Source organism: Anomaloglossus baeobatrachus, chromosome 5 (genome assembly GCF_048569485.1).
Source record: "Anomaloglossus baeobatrachus isolate aAnoBae1 chromosome 5, aAnoBae1.hap1, whole genome shotgun sequence".
Lineage (NCBI taxonomy): Eukaryota > Metazoa > Chordata > Amphibia > Anura > Aromobatidae > Anomaloglossus > Anomaloglossus baeobatrachus.
In genome coordinates, this window is record NC_134357.1 from 560,113,373 (window position 1) to 560,130,325 (window position 16,953).

The 16,953-nt window shown below is 44.4% G+C and overlaps 1 protein-coding gene across 1 annotated transcript in view; it reads left to right on the forward strand.

Annotated features, from left to right (window-relative positions):
• LOC142313009 (uncharacterized) overlaps window positions 1-16,953 on the forward strand; it is a 289,249-nt gene that overhangs the window by 27,501 nt on the left and 244,795 nt on the right. The window contains exon 5 of the mRNA XM_075351996.1: window positions 11,000-11,174. Coding sequence (XP_075208111.1) covers window positions 11,000-11,174 — 175 coding nt within the window. The remainder of the gene's footprint in view (window positions 1-10,999; window positions 11,175-16,953) is intronic.

Below are 16,953 nucleotides of genomic sequence, written 5' to 3' on the forward strand. Positions count from 1 at the left end.
CTAGTCATGATATTCCCACCTCCTTGGATGATCTAATTTCCATGGCAATCCAGATCGACCTTAACTTTCAGGAACGCACCAGAGAGGTGATCCGAGAGAAGAGAAATATGCCTCTGGCTTCGACCTTCCAGAATCTGATTGTTCTGAAGTTTTCATCTTCCGTTAGTTATCCCGAACTATACAGGGGGACTACATGAAACAAGATAAACTTTGCCAGGAACTTCATCACACGAAAGGAAAGTGATTCTACTGTGGCAGTCCTGAAAGTGTAAGCTACTTTTGTCACAAGAAGCAGGGAAACTCCCAAGCTTAGGATCTTTTGCACAATGTTCCCTGGGCGAGAGCAACTCCTCTCTGCTTCTGAATCTGTTAGTGTCCGTTTCCTGTGGCAACACACGGTTCACTGAGTCAGCCTATCTGGATTCGGGTTCCGCAAAAAACTTTGTGCAACAGGCCATTCTGGACCAGTATTAAGTTGACGTTCAATGTCTACATAGTCCCTTGATGTTATCGTCCGTTGAGGGGAGAACTCTGTCCGAGACCATCCAATTAGTTACTGGGCTTTGGGTAGGAATGTTGCATTTATAGAAGATCACCTTCTATATGCTACCAGGTGTGTCTCATTCTTTGCTCCTGGTTCTGGTCTGCCATGGTTACGAGTGCAAGAGCCTGTCTTGCACTGGAGGTCTGGAGAAGTGCTTCATTAGGGTCAGTCCTGTCACGAGAAATGACTTGTTTTGCCACCTGCTTATTGGTCTTTGCGGACATCTTCAATAAGAAGTAAGCAGAGACGCTACTTCTGTGACGCCCTGGGCAAGCCAGGGGTCACAGGTAATTACATCACCACACCCTACACCCCGGTTAGGTACATCAAAGCTAGACCAGAAACCCTTGTTGCCTTCCTCCAGGGGCTGGTGTTCACACCAGGGGGGTGGGCCAGGCGGTTGGTCCCACCCACCGAGGAGTTCACAGTCCTGGAGGCGGGAAAAGAGAGCAGATTAGTTTTGGAGGTGAAAGTGAGAGGAAGGGAAGTAGTAAAAGAGCAACTAACTGACAGCGTCCGGGTGTGTGCCCCGGGCGAGACAGCAAGGTTAGCAGACGGCGGTGACCGTCTGCAGGAGTGGCTTATCGGAGTTGCCGAAAGGACCGTGGACGGGCGGTGGCCCGGCGGTACCGGACCGGTACACGAAGAGAAGTCAGCACCATTGGCAGGGGCCTTTCGGACCCCGGCAAGGCTTGGAGTCACCGTACAATTTTCCAAATCCGTCAGTGAAGGGGACCTCCTGGGTTTCCAAACAACTAAGTCCCGAGTGAAGGCAACAGTCCAACCGTATGAGAGAGACACCGCCACCGCCAAGGCACCAGTTTCTCAGGGCCAGCGCCTGCGGGCAAAGAGGGGCTCCTCCGGCCCATATCCAAGCCGGGGAGCGGGTTACCGGTGGGAACCCATTGGAACCAACAACAGTGCTAGGTGCAGGAAAAGAGACAGTCACCGTTAACTACCGGGGAAGAGCAATAGCAGCCGTCCGTGGGAACCGTCTTTCCAGCCGTGTGTTTTACCGTGAACTGTGTCAAGGTCTCAGGCTGAGTGAGTACCACCGTGCCGTGAGGCACAGCGCTGCCCCCGCGTCCCTGCACCTCGCCAGGCCCCGCAACCCGCCTGCTACCGTCTATCACTACCCAATCATCGGGCCCCGGGACAACCAAACCCCCTACCCACGGATGGGAGAACTAACAACGTGGCTGCTCACTGTTACAACTCCCGGGATCCCCGTAAAGAGCAGCGGTGGTGTCAACCCTATCACCACAACCGTGGGTGGTGTCACAGACAAACACTAACTCCCCCACCAAAAAATCAACCCCCTTTCACTCACAGGCGAGGAGCGCCGCTAGAGGCCCCGGGATCTGGCCCACCGCTCGAGCCACCACAGAGAGTAGCGGCCAGACCCGAGCGGAGGGAGAGCGCGGCGTCCCCTTCTCCACCCGCGACACTTCCACAAAGACCGTGTCATTTTTCTATAGACCTACTTCCTGGTTTCACTCCTCCTCAAGGCCATATCCACCCACTGTTCCAAGCAGAGACCTAAGCCATGTCCGAGTACATCAAAGAGAATCTGGCTAGGAGAGTTATCCTGGAATCTTCCTCCACGGTTGGAGCTGGTTTCTTCTTTATAAAGAAAAAGGATGTCTCTCTCCATCCCTGTACTGACTACAGGGGTCTCAATCAAATCACGATCAATAATAAATATCCGAGGCCCCTCTTTCCGAAATTGTTTGATCTTTTCAGAGTCTCCAGAATGTTCACTAAACGTGATCTTCAAGGAGCGTATATACTGATTTGCATATGCCCTTATGACGAATGTAAGTGTTGAGGTGAGACTACAAAGGGTCTCTTAATGTCTGACTGCCGTTTTCAGATTCTAATGTCATGTATGCACACGAGAAAAGATAACAGACTCTAGATCGGCTATGAGCTTTCTTCGATGACAGACGACAAGGGAATTCTATCGTTTATTGTTCACAGTAACTTTTATAGTTCTAGATAAGAAAAGGGTGTAGACAAGATATAGTCCAATCAAATATCGCAGGTCGGGCTAGGGGCATGTAGCAATTTGCATAGTCTTTACTGGATTGGTTGTTCTGGTTGTTCCAAACTTTGAATATTCTGCCTTGTGCTCATGATCTTGGATGTTGTCCAGGATGTAGGAGCCATCTTTAAGTTAGATATGCTAACATTTTGTATTAAGGAAAATCACTGAAAAATAAAATAAAAATTCCTTCTCACCCCCTGTGGGTGGTTATTTGTCCTTCTTCATTCTTGGGTCCTCTACCAGAGGCCTGGGAGTTTGAGGGTTCTGAGCAGGATCTTAGATTTTTTGTTACTGTATTTATATTTTTTTATTTGTTTATTTATTGTTATTTTATTTTTTATATATGTTGTATTTTTTATATATACTATTTCACTGTACACATACTATGTGGAAAATTTTCGGTTCCCAAATTGAACATATATGTACAATAATATAGTACACATTATTGTACACATATGTTCAATTTGGGAATAAATATGGAATATTGTGCAATCTACAATATGTATGATAAAAGATTATCATTTATCGGACATACTTTTCTATTGACTAATATTGTATATGTGGATTGGGATCAGACTGGCAGTTGCAATTAATATTTATGAGTAATATATTACTCTTATAAATCACTCACATAAAGTAGATCTTTTTGAGTAGAAAAATTTAACTTTTACTATATGCATCTGCCAGTTCCTGAAATATTTATCTGTATATGATATATTTTAACAGTATTCTTTAGTCTTAACTCATCACTCCCTTTATTTCATACATGCAGTTTCCATTCTTTCCTCTTTCTCTGATTCTTCTTCCCTTTACTTTTTTTCCTTTCTCACTTTCCACAACTTCTGTTTTCCATTTAACTTTTCTGAAAACCGCATTTCATGCACTTACCGATGTGACCGTCTGGTGTGATGGATTTCCAAATGTTGACATGTGCATGTAATTAAGGTGGGTGTGTTACACCTTATAGGAAACCGACATTCCTTCCTTTTCAGAACATGATTAAGACTATGTGTCGAAACGCGTAGTTCTGTGGGGTTCTCTCTCTATGTCCCCTATATTTTCCCAGCTGACCGCTTTGTATACCTTTCATTTTTAACGGATTTATCAAATAAATGAAAACATTTTAATTGCACTTTGAGGACTGTGCTGGATTTTCTTTCATTCTTTAAATGTATGTTTTGTTTTCTTTTCGCATTAAACAGGTCTTTATGTAAGATATTTTTTGGTTTAGCACAGGCATGTACAATTTTTATATGATTGATTAAATAGTGTGATAAACAGGTGTATTCTCCAATTCCAGATTTTAAATCAGAGCTGGTAGCATAAGGTCTTCACTCAGGGGGCTGATTTATATGAGACTGGCAGCCTAACCTTCTGTGCGCGGATCCAGACATACAGCGGACCACAGCAACTCGGTGAGCTGAATTTTCACTTATTTTCCTAAAACATACATTTGGTTCACGACTTGCCAGTTTCCACCTTTCTATAAAATATACACTTTTTTACTTCTGTAAACCCATTTATTTTTACATACCACCTCCATCATGTGTTTTTCAGCAATAACGTTGTTTTCTGCACTGGAATGCCTCTAACCAAACCTGGAAAGAAATTTAACAACAAACTTGCATAAAACCTGCTCATGATATACATCTATAATCAATCTGCAGTCTCTGAAATGGGTAGAGAAGATGCAGGGTGTGTTTCTGCGGACTCTTTACAGTTTTCCTTACATTGTTTTAGGCACGTGTCTTATAACACTGGGTCAGTCTACCCACCTGGGTACTGAACCCTGGTGTCACCAAAGCACACACTGATAACTGTCTTTCACAGATGTTAGTCCATAGGTTACCTGGTCCATCAATGAGATGAGATCTCATGACAGAGAAAGCTTACCACCCTTTATCCACAGACCTTCCTCAGTCAGCTGGACTCCCTGCGTCTCACACTCCATTCCTTATTGAATCACTTGTTCCTGTAGGGACTTAAGAACACAAGGAGTGACAAATGTCACGGACGTGACAGATGCCACCGAGGTATGGTACTGGTGTGCATTGGTAAAGGACTCTCAACTCTAGGCCCGTTCACTGCTTCTTTGTTGGCTGCACCTGTGCGATGATCTCCTCTGGCTCCATCACCGTCAGCTCAGGTCTAGACTTTATTTTTAGTATACCTAGCTCATTTGACAACAGGAAAGATCTACAACCTACATAAACATTTAACCATCTTACCCTCTTCTGTTCTACCCATCCAGAGATGGCATCAATACATCACTGCCTCCTGTACTGATACGAGGGTAGGGAGTGGTTCAAATTTTGATTACCTAATGTTGTGTAAACTGTTGCATATCCAGTGTAGAATCGACCAACATCATATGCATTAGATCATTCTTATAACTTTAACTCTGACCATGATACAGTTAGTGGTCATCTATACTTCACATGATTGAAAATACTAAATAAATAATATATAGGACAAGATTTTCCTGCTTCAGTTAGCAGATATGTTTCATAGTAATCCAGTAAATATGACTGTTGCGAGGGAAGGGCCAGCTTCAGAGCTTGTATAATATGTCTGCTGCGCCCTCTACTGCTGGAAAATATAATATAATAGATGACTTCTTCCCCCACCCCCCCTTTCTTTCTTTCTTTTTTTTGTGTACCAATCTAGCAAAGTTCAGTTTTATGCTGCTACTCTCTAAAAGGCAAATAAGACAGCAGGCAATAATTTACTATAATTTACTATAAAACTCACACAAGACAAAACACTAGATATAACCCATGTCTGCAACAATATACATTGCTGGGGAATTTTGAGACCTTACGATACATAACATAGTTTGTATATACTATACACCAATATCCATGAAAGAAACAAAAAACAAAATATTAATAAAATACTGTCAATCTGTATGCAGAGACACAAAATAAAAATAAAAATATATCGTCCAAATAAATCACCATAAAAAACAAAAGAAACCCACTAATTCGCATATCTCAAGAAATCTAATTTTCCCTGCTAAGTTAATTTAATCATTTAGGTATGAGCAGGAAAAATAAAAAAACAAATTAATAATTTCTCAAATCTTTAACTGTAAAATTTCCTGCTTCACCATTTGGGAGCGGCCACATTCCATCCTTATCAGTACAGAAGGGGGATACTACCTAGGAAATCCGAGACAAACAGCTTTGGAACTTTTGCTTTGTATAATACACATCTCTGTTGGATCTATTTTTTAATTCTTTCACAAATGGATATAATACCTTCTAAGATCATTGGGGTAAGTTCTTTAAGATTTTTAGATCAGCTAACACGGTACAAAGATATGTATTTACTTGCCTCTATTCTATTTTAAGATATAATGCTGCAGGACTTCTAAAATACCAATTGTTTTATGTGGGCAGTTACCCTGTACCTTCCACTCTATGGAAGCACATAACTATGGATTTCATCATGAAACCCACCAATTTATACAACCTCTTGCAATCCTTCAGCTACTGCAGGAAAAAAAAATAATTTCTTCTTGAACAGAGTATGCATAGTGCTCTAATTGGACTGGCCAGCTTCAATCTGAATCCTTTTCCCACCTCCCCTGCTGTGTAATGAGGACACACTTCTGGCGTCCGACGTACGAATACTATATACCTTAACACTTCCCTATCTCCGGCTTCCTACACAGCAGTGCATGTGTTAATACACAGGGGAATACGCTGATTCTAACACTATCCTTCACCTGAACTCCTCCCCCTCCTTGTCGTGTAAAGAGGACACACTTCCAGCGTCCAGAACATAGATACTATACTTCCCTTCTCCATGTGTCTCTTTTTCTCTGGATATAGATGGGGCAATGGATGTGATACATAAAAAAAGGGGAAAATGCTGGTTCCCTTATCTCTATTCCTAATTACTCACTGCTGTCATTCCTACACATCGCTGCGGCTGCGGGCAGCTGCCCCCTCTATCTCCCTCCTTCTTTCTTCTGCTCACTGGCCCCCTCCTTCTCCGGTTCCTTCTAGCAGCCCCATAACACACGAGCAGTCAGATCCTAATGAACTACACCCAGCACCCAGTGGTGTGGGTCCTTCTCTAAGTCATCGGCGGGTGATCGCCACACTGTTATGTCTCCAGTGTACTACTACTTCTCCAGACTAGCGACTGCCCACCTTTCTCCAAGGGTTTCTCGAACTACAGGCAAAACAACACATACAATGTATATGATGCTTACCGTGGTCCAAAAAACGAGTGTGATCAGGCCTCTACCATCAGGCAACCCTTGGTTACTTCGAGAGCAGCCTCCTTTGTCCGAAAATGAATAGCCTTGGCATACCCTTTTGATGCCCCACGTTTGGCGCCAGCTGTTGAGGTGAGACTACAAAGTGTCTCTTAAGGTCTGACTGCCATTTTCAGATTATAATTTCATGTGTGCACACGAGAATGGATAGCAGACTCTAGATTGGTTATGAGCTTTCTTCCATGACAGACGCCAAAGGAATTCTCTCGTTTATTATTCACAGTAACTTTTATAGTTCTAGATAAGAAAAGGGTGTAGACAAAATATAGTCCATTCAAATGTCTTTGGATATTCATCCTTGTGCTCATCATCTTGGGTGTTGTCCAGGATGTACATATTGTATTGAGGAAAATCACTGAACATATATATACATATATAGATATGTGTGTGTTAGTAAGAAACAAAAGCATTCATAAATATATTTGTTAGGCTACATCAACTAAATTACATATTTCGGTCTGTGAAATGGCTGAATTAAGTATTTCAGGTTACTCAGTTCGTATCCTCAACATAAGAAGTTTTAACTTTTAAATACCAGGGATAGTCATTACAAGTATTGAGTAACGCAATTTGGGCTCAGCAATGCCCCTGCAGTCTGCCAAGAATTCGTAAATGACACCTTCTGTGATCTTCTTTACTTATGCGTGGTGGTATACCTGAGCGACATCCTGGTGTTCTCTTCCAATCTGCCCACTCACAGGAGGAATGTTCGCCAGGTCCTGCAGAGGCTTAGGGGGGACCATTTTTACAACAAGTTTGAGAAGTGTGTGTTCGAGAAGACCTCTCTTTTCCTTCCTGGGTTACATTTTCTCTGATTCCTGCGTGAGTATGGCTCCAAAGACGGTGTTGGCAGTTCTGAAGTTGCCTCCTGACAGTGTGAAGGCTATCCAACGGTTTCTGGGATTTGCTAATTACTATTGTCATTTATACTGCATTTTTCGTCCCAAACCACCCCAATTTTTGCCATGATCTGCAAGGGTGCTAATCCAAAGATGTGGACTCCGGAATCCAAGAGCGCCTTCATCTCCCTGAAGCAGGCCTTTTCATCGTTTCCTGCACTTCACATGCCAGAGACTAAAAAAAAGTTCTTCACGATAATGAATGCTTCTTACTCTGAGGCCGGGGCAGTTCTCACGCAAAAGTCTCCTACTGGGTGAATGGTAATCTTCAGTTTCTTTTATCAAGGCTTTCTCTGCTCCTGAACGCAACAACTTGAATGGCGACCGTGAGGTGTTAGTGATTAAGATGGCTTTGGAAGAGTGTCGATACCAACTAGACTAGAAGGGACAGTCCATCTAGTTCTCATATACAGTCAGGGCCAGAAATATTTGGACAGTGACACAAGTTTTGTTATTTTAGCTGTTTACAAAAACATGTTCAGAAATACAATTATATATATAATATGGGCTGAAAGTGCACACTCCCAGCTGCAATATGAGAGTTTTCACATCCAAATCGGAGAAAGGGTTTAGGAATCATAGCTCTGTAATGCATAGCCTCCTCTTTTTCAAGGGACCAAAAGTAATTGGACAAGGGACTCTAAGGGCTGCAATTAACTCTGAAGGCGTCTCCCTCGTTAACCTGTAATCAATGAAGTAGTTAAAAGGTCTGGGGTTGATTACAGGTGTGTGGTTTTGCATTTGGAAGCTGTTGCTGTGACCAGACAACATGCGGTCTAAGGAACTCTCAATTGAGGTGAAGTAGAACATCCTGAGGCTGAAAAAAAAGAAAAAATCCATCAGAGAGATAGCACACATGCTTGGAGTAGCAAAATCAACAGTCGGGTACATTCTGAGAAAAAAGGAATTGACTGGTGAGCTTGGGAACTCAAAAAGGCCTGGGCGTCCACGGATGACAACAGTGGTGGATGATCGCCGCATACTTTCTTTGGTGAAGAAGAACCCGTTCACAACATCAACTGAAGTCCAGAACACTCTCAGTGAAGTAGGTGTATCTGTCTCTAAGTCAACAGTAAAGAGAAGACTCCATGAAAGTAAATACAAAGGGTTCACATCTAGATGCAAACCATTCATCAATTCCAAAAATAGACAGGCCAGAGTTAAATTTGCTGAAAAACACCTCATGAAGCCAGCTCAGTTCTGGAAAAGTATTCTATGGACAGATGAGACAAAGATCAACCTGTACCAGAATGATGGGAAGAAAAAAGTTTGGAGAAGAAAGGGAACGGCACATGATCCAAGGCACACCACATCCTCTGTAAAACATGGTGGAGGCAACGTGATGGCATGGGCATGCATGGCTTTCAATGGCACTGGGTCACTTGTGTTTATTGATGACATAACAGCAGACAAGAGTAGCCGGATGAATTCTGAAGTGTACCGGGATATACTTTCAGCCCAGATTCAGCCAAATGCCGCAAAGTTGATCGGACGGCGCTTCATAGTACAGATGGACAATGACCCCAAGCATACAGCCAAAGCTACCCAGGAGTTCATGAGTGCAAAAAAGTGGAACATTCTGCAATGGCCAAGTCAATCACCAGATCTTAACCCAATTGAGCATGCATTTCACTTGCTCAAATCCATACTTAAGACGGAAAGACCCACAAACAAGCAAGACCTGAAGGCTGCGGCTGTAAAGGCCTGGCAAAGCATTAAGAAGGAGGAAACCCAGCGTTTGGTGATGTCCATGGGTTCCAGACTTAAGGCAGTGATTGCCTCCAAAGGATTCGCAATAAAATATTGAAAATAAAAATATTTTGTTTGGGTTTGGTTTATTTGTCCAATTACTTTTGACCTCCTAAAATGTGGAGTGTTTGTAAAGAAATGTGTACAATTCCTACAATTTCTATCAGATATTTTTGTTCAAACCTTCAAATTAAACGTTACAATCTGCACTTGAATTCTGTTGTATAGGTTTCATTTCAAATCCAATGTGGTGGCATGCAGAGCCCAACTCGCAAAAATTGTGTCACTGTCCAAATATTTCTGGACCTAACTGTACACCGAACATAAGAACATGGCCTACCTGCAGTCCTCACGAGCTTGGTGCTCATTGTTCTTTGCCAGTTTTGACTTCTTCCTCCATTTTCGGCCTTTGGACAAGACCGTCAAAACGGATGCGCTTTTTAGGTACTTTTTGTAAGATGAGGAGCCTCAACACATTATTGAGCCCTCCATGTTGCTTACTGTTCCTCCGGTAAGTTTACCTTTGATTTCACCCAGAAAGACCCTCGTCGTAGAGGCTGACAGGAAGATAGCTTTACTGTAGGGTCACTTGTCTAAGTTCGCTTGTCATGCCAGGCAGAAGATAAAAGCTCTTCTCATCTTGTGGCATTATTCTTGGTCATCCCTGCACAAAGACGTCATGGACTTAATTTCTGCCTGTATGTCATGTTTGAAATAAAACTCCAAAGCAGCTTCTGCATGGTCTATTACTACCACTTCCTGTACCTTCCACTCTATGGAAGCACATAACTATGGATTTCATCATGAATCTTCCTGTGTAATTCAGATGTTCTGTCATTTGGGTGGTGGTGAATCGTTTTACCAAGATGGCTTACTTTGCTCCTCTGCCTGGTCTTTCCTCTGCTGCTGAACTTGCAAGAGAATTTATCATCTTTCATCTTCACGGCTTTCCACAACACATTTTTTCTGACAGTTAACGTCCACGTTCTGAAGAGGTATGTGTAAACATTTGGATGTATCGTTGTATTTCTCTTTGGATTACCACCCTCAGTCCAAAGATCAGGTGGAGTAGGTTAATCAGATCCTGACAATGTTATTGTGGTATTTCACGAATGCGCACCATAACGATTGGGTCAAGCTATTACCTTGGATGGAATTTTACTACAATATTTATGTCAGCGAAGCCAATGTGAAATCTCCATTTTTTGTTATTTATGGTTAGCAACTTAGAATTCCTCTCCCGGAGTCAACAACTTCAAGCATCCCTGCGTCCGACACTCTCTGCAATAAATGTTCAAAGACCTGGGAAAATACAAAAATCCGTTTGAGAGGTCTTCCAAGTGGATGGAAAAATAAGCAAACAAGAGTCACTTGGATCCTCCACGCTTTCATCCTTGAGATAAGGGTTGGCTCTCTTCTAAATATATCCGTCTGAAGATTGCATCTTACATGTTGGATCCTTTCTACATCAGACGCTTTGAAGTAATCAGTCGCATCAACGATATCTCCTACAAGCTGAAGATCCCTGCCTCGCTTTGTATTCCCAATTCCTTCCATGTGTCTCTCCTCAAACCTATGGTTCTGAGACACTTCTTCAAGGATCCCAGTAGTTTTCTCTCATTTGTCTGCTCGGGGGACATCTTTGAGGTAAAAAAAACTTCATGGTCATGAAGAAGGTTAGAGGTAGGACCTTATTCTTGATTGATTGTGTCATGGTTCGCCTCCCTGTCCACATGGCTAGGGGGCGGAGCCTTCTCTCGAGCCTCACTTCCAGACCCTGGATGCCTTAAAAGCTGGCATTTCCAGTGAACCAGTGCCGGCTATAAGCTTAGCACTGCTTTGCCTGTGATTGCTGGTCCTGTGAGTGATATCCTGATCTGTCTGTTCCTGTGCCCCCGTGCCCTTGTCTGTGTTCCATCCCCTGATCGTCCCTCCTGTCCTCTGTCCCCTCTCCTATTTCCCCACTCGGTTGCTTCCTCGGTACTGACATTGGCCTGACTTTGACCCCGCTTTTGCTCGTCCCTCCGGTCCTGCTTCTGCCCGTACGGTGTTCGACCCAGCCTGTGTGACTATTCCTTGCATGCTCTGCAGCTCTGCTTCTCAGCTGTGCTTTGAGGTAATGCATGAGAACGCTGTGAATTCACTTCCTGGTTCTCATTGCTCTGTGTAGTGTATTATGCTACAGAGCTCTGGCTCCCACTGGTGGCAGCATTACAGATTGGAAGGGTTTTGGTCCTGGCGAGAGATCGAGGGAGTCCAGGGAGAACATCGATGCATCTCTTCTTCTGAAGAGATTCCTTTTAGGCCTGGAAAGGAGGGGACAAAAAAAGAAAAATGTAAGCCCAATGTAAATAAAATCTATATTTATTTGGTATCAATAATAGTAATATACAAGAAATGGTGAGACATATACAGGCAAGGACACTGAATAAAGGAAGACCGATGAGTCGGCATCTGACAGTAGACTATTCTGAAAATTAGTAAATTAGGGTACAAACACATCAATGATTGCTGAATGCATAGACGTGTTATTGAATTAATAATAAATGAACTATAAATTTCCAAAACTAAGCCCCCTGTAAAAATGTATAACCAGCAAGTAAGGCAGAAAAGGAAAACTAAATGATCTATAAAGTCATAAAGCAGTGGGAAACGAGAGGACAAAAAACCTCAGGTTTCAATAGTAAAACCCATAAAGGTCATATTGCTCAAGTTACACATTACCTGTAGGACCAGTCACCAGAGAGATGATATTTAGATCAAGGCCCCAATACAACCCGCCGTGCATTTTGTATGGAGTTGTTTCATCTATGAGAAAGGAGGGGGCATAAGGAGGGTGGTAATATAATGCCGCCACTGTTACTGCTCTCCACCTGGTAAATTCACTGACACTCTCACCGCCCCATCTGCCCAACAGCTTCTGCTCCGTTCTTTGCAGGATGTCTCTGCGCCCAGGCCCTGCGTAAGCCACGCAGATCTCAGGGAGCATGCTAAGGGCACATGCACACGCACTCCCTGCCTATATGAGGGTCCCAAGCGAATGGCTGTATGATACCTGATATTTAAGGTAACTTCTATTGTGAGGTGCCTGAGCAATGTATGCTACCTATGAGGTCCCTATTATCCTTAGCTAGTCCTTTGTATTGGCAACCTGGGTTACAGTAATCAGTACCTGTCCAGTGTACCCACTCCTGTGTTCCAGTCTGTACCAGCCATCCTACCTATATCTGCTGTTAAGTCTGGCTCTGTTGTCTAGTCTGTAGCAGCCGTCCTGCCATCCAGCCTTTACCAGCCGTCTTGCCAGTACCTGTCGTCCAGTTTGTTCTAGCCATCGTGACAGTACCTGCTTTCCAGCTTGTACCTACTGACCAATCTGATACCTAAGTTCCTACCTGCAATCCTGACCTCTGGGGGGAAATCTGCCCCATAATCGGCGACTGCCCTGGAGTTGTACCTCGTGCTAACTTCCATAAGAAGCCTAACCTCATCATCAGATGCTCTAGTGAAGATGAGGTAGTCACTTAGTTACGCTTCTCCAAGGTAAACCCGGCCCCATGGTGCAATGGGTCCACACCCAAAGTGTGACAATAAGCCAGGTATACTCAATGCATAAAGTCTGTGATATTTCTTTTTTGTTTTTCAGCCATGTGCTCTCCACAGATGTAGCAGAAGACATCAGGATTATTGATGCTGGGTCTTCTTGATGAAGTCATAATTTTTACATGTATTTATGTACTTACTAGCTGTAGTACCTGGCGTTCCTAGGGATAGTAACTAAGTGTCTCTCTCCCACTCTCCCTCTTTCTCACTCTCACTATCCCTATCTCTCTGTCTCCCTCTCTGTCTGTATCCCTCTCTGTCTGTCTCCCTCTCTGACTGTCCGTCTCCCTCTCTGTCTGCACTCTCTCTCTTTCTGTGTCTGTATCTCTGTGTGTGTCTCTTTCTGTGTGTCTGTGTGTGTGTCTGTCTAAAGCCCACTTTACACGTTGCAATTAGTTGTACAATCGCATTTGCGATGTGACACGCCCAGGTTGCATACGGGATCTTATGAGATTGCACGTAGGTCATTCATTTGCTGTCACACGTGCGTTAGTAGTCTATGTTAAATTGATCAATTTTGTGTGCGATCCTTTAGATCATGTGTTCTGTGACGTATGCATTGGGCACCTTTTTTTTTTTTTTTATTTATTGACTTGCCAAGCGTGTGTAATGTGTAGGGATGCGTTTTTACTATGTCATCTGCCATTCAGCTCTGCTACATGGCCGCTGACAGCAGACACAGACAGCCATGCAGCAGAGCTGAATGGCATATGACAGCAGACACAGACAGAGCCGCACGATCAGAATGAACTCGGGTGAACTTCCCCCGACTTCATTGTCATGCTGCGGCTCTGTCTGTGTCGCGTCCTGATTAGCGGTCACCAGTGAAGGGCTCACCGGTGACCGCTAATCTCCTAAGTGACTGAAGTTAGCAGCCCTCTCTCATATACTCACCAATCCCCGATCCCCGGCGCTGCACGGCGTTCACACTGCTCCGGCGGCTTTTACTGTTTTGAAAAAGCCGGCCGCCCATTAAACAATCTCGTATTCCCTGCTTTCCCCGCCCACCGGCGCCTATGATTGGTTACAGTGAGACACGCCCCCACGCTGAGTGACAGGTGTCACACTGCACCCAATCACAGCAGCCGGTGGGCGTGTCTATACTGTGTAGTGAAATAAATAATTAAATAATTTAAAAAAACGGCGTGCGGTCCCCCCAATTTTAAAACCAGCCAGATAAAGCCATACGGCTGAAGGCTGGTATTCTCAGGATGGGGAGCTCCACGTTATGGGGAGCCCCCAGCCTAACAATATCAGCCAACAGCCGCCCAGAATTGCCGCATACATTATATGCGACAGTTCTGGGACTGTACCCGGTTCTTCCCGATTTGCCCTGGTGCGTTGGCAAATCGGGGTAATAAGGAGTTATTGGCAGCCCATAGCTGCCAATAAGTCCTAGATTAATCATGTCAGGCGTCTATGAGACACCTTCCATGATTAATCTGTAAGTGACAGTAAATAAACACACACACCCGAAAAATCCTTTATTAGAAATAAAAAACACAAACATATACCCTGGTTAACCACTTTAATCAGCCCCAAAAAGCCCTCCATGTCCGGCGTAATCCAGGATGCTCCAGCGTCGCTTCCAGCGCTGCTGCATGGAGGTGACAGGAGCTGCAGAAGACACCGCCGCTCCGGTCACCTCCACACAGCAAATGAGGTGAGTAGCGCGATCAGCTGAGCTGTCAGTGAGGTTACCCGCTGTCACTGGATCCAGCGGTGGCCGCGGGTAACCTCAGTGACAGCTCAGCTGATCGCACGGCTGTCTTCATTACCTGCGTGGAGGTGACCGGAGCGGCTGTGTCTGCTGTCGCTCCGGTCACCTCCATGCAGCAGCGCTGGATGCGACGCTGGAGCATCCTGGATTACGCCGGACATGGAGGGCTTTTTGGGGCTGATTAAAGTGGTTAACCAGGGTATATGTTTGTGTTTTTTATTTCTAATAAAGGATTTTTTCGGGCGTGTGTGTGTTTATTTACTGTAATTTACAGATTAATCATGGAAGGTGTCTCATAGACGCCTGACATGATTAATCTAGGACTTATTGGCAGCTATGGGCTGCCAATAACTCCTTATTACCCCGATTTGCCAACGCACCAGGGCAAATCGGGAAGAGCCGGGTACTGTCCCAGAACTGTCGCTTATAATGTATGCGGAAATTCTGGGCGGCTGTTGGCTGATATTGTTAGGCTGGGGGGCTCCCCATAACGTGGAGCTCCCCATCCTGAGAATACCAGCCTTCAGCCGTATGGCTTTATCTGGCTGGTTTTAAAATTGGGGGGACCGCACGCCGTTTTTTTTAATTATTTAATTATTTATTTCACTACACAGTATAGACACGCCCACCGGCTGCTGTGATTGGGTGCAGTGTGACACCTGTCACTCAGCGTGGGGGCGTGTCTCACTGTAACCAATCATAGGCGCCGGTGGGCAAGGAAAGCAGGGAATACGAGATTGTTTAATGGGCGGCCGGGTTTTTCAAAACAGTAAAAGCCGCTGGAGCAGTGTGAACGCCGTGCAGCGCCGGGGATCGGGGATCGGTGAGTATATGAGAGAGGGGGATAGACTGACATGGACAGAGAATGAGGGACAGAGATAGTGACCGACTGACAGAGATTAGTGAATGACAGACATTGTGAGGCGCTTCAGAACGCAGCTTTTCAGCTGCGCTCTGAAGCGGACCTTTTTTAAGCTGCGGTGCAGAGCGCACACCTGCGCACATAGCATCAGACACCAAAATCGTATGAGGGATGTCACACGTTACAATTGACTAGGTTCATACAACAAAACGCTCAATTCTAGAGAAAGATACGATGTGTTTGCGATCAACGGTTTTGCGTTCAATCCAGATCGCACGTAGATGTCACACGCAGACACCTCACAAACGATGCCGGATGTGCGTCACTTACAACTTGACCCCAACGACAGATTGTGAGATATATTGAAGCGTGTGTAGCGGGCTTTAGTCTCTGTCTTTGTGTGTCTGTGTCTCTGTGTGTCTGTCTCTGTGTGTCTCTGTCTCGCTGTGTGTGTCTATGTGTGTCCCTGTGTGTCTGTCTCTGTGTATCTCTGTCTCTACCGATATCATATTACCTCTCACATAAGCTTCTTATACTAAAAATGTACTTCTTTGCCTATAGCAACCAATCACCGCCCCTATTAATGACATGTAGCTCCCAGCTCCATTGATATTAATTTAATGTAAGCAGGTGAATGACTATAAAGCGCGGGGTTAAATTTTCCCCTCAAATCATAGTTTATTATGTTCCCTGAGTCACATGAGGCGTCTGTGCAAAATTTCCTGATTGGAAATGCGACGGTGCGAATTCCTTTAGCGGACATACACACACACACACACACATACATACCCACATATACAAACACACACACACAGACCCATCCACATATACACACATATACATACACACATACATGGACATACATACCCACATATACACACACACACACACACACACACACACACATACATACCCACATATACAAACACACACACACAGACCCATCCACATATACACACACATACATACACACATACATGGACATACATACCCACATACACACACACACACACACACACACACACATATACACCCACATATACACCCACATATACACCCACATACACACACACATACACACACACATACACACACACATGCACACCCACATAGATATGTGGCGCCCTGGACAAGCCAGGGGCCACAGAGAACAACACCAACACACCCCACACTCCCGGTCAGGCACACCTAAGTCAGACAAAACCCTTGTTGCCTTCCTCCAGGGGCTGATGTCCACACCAGGG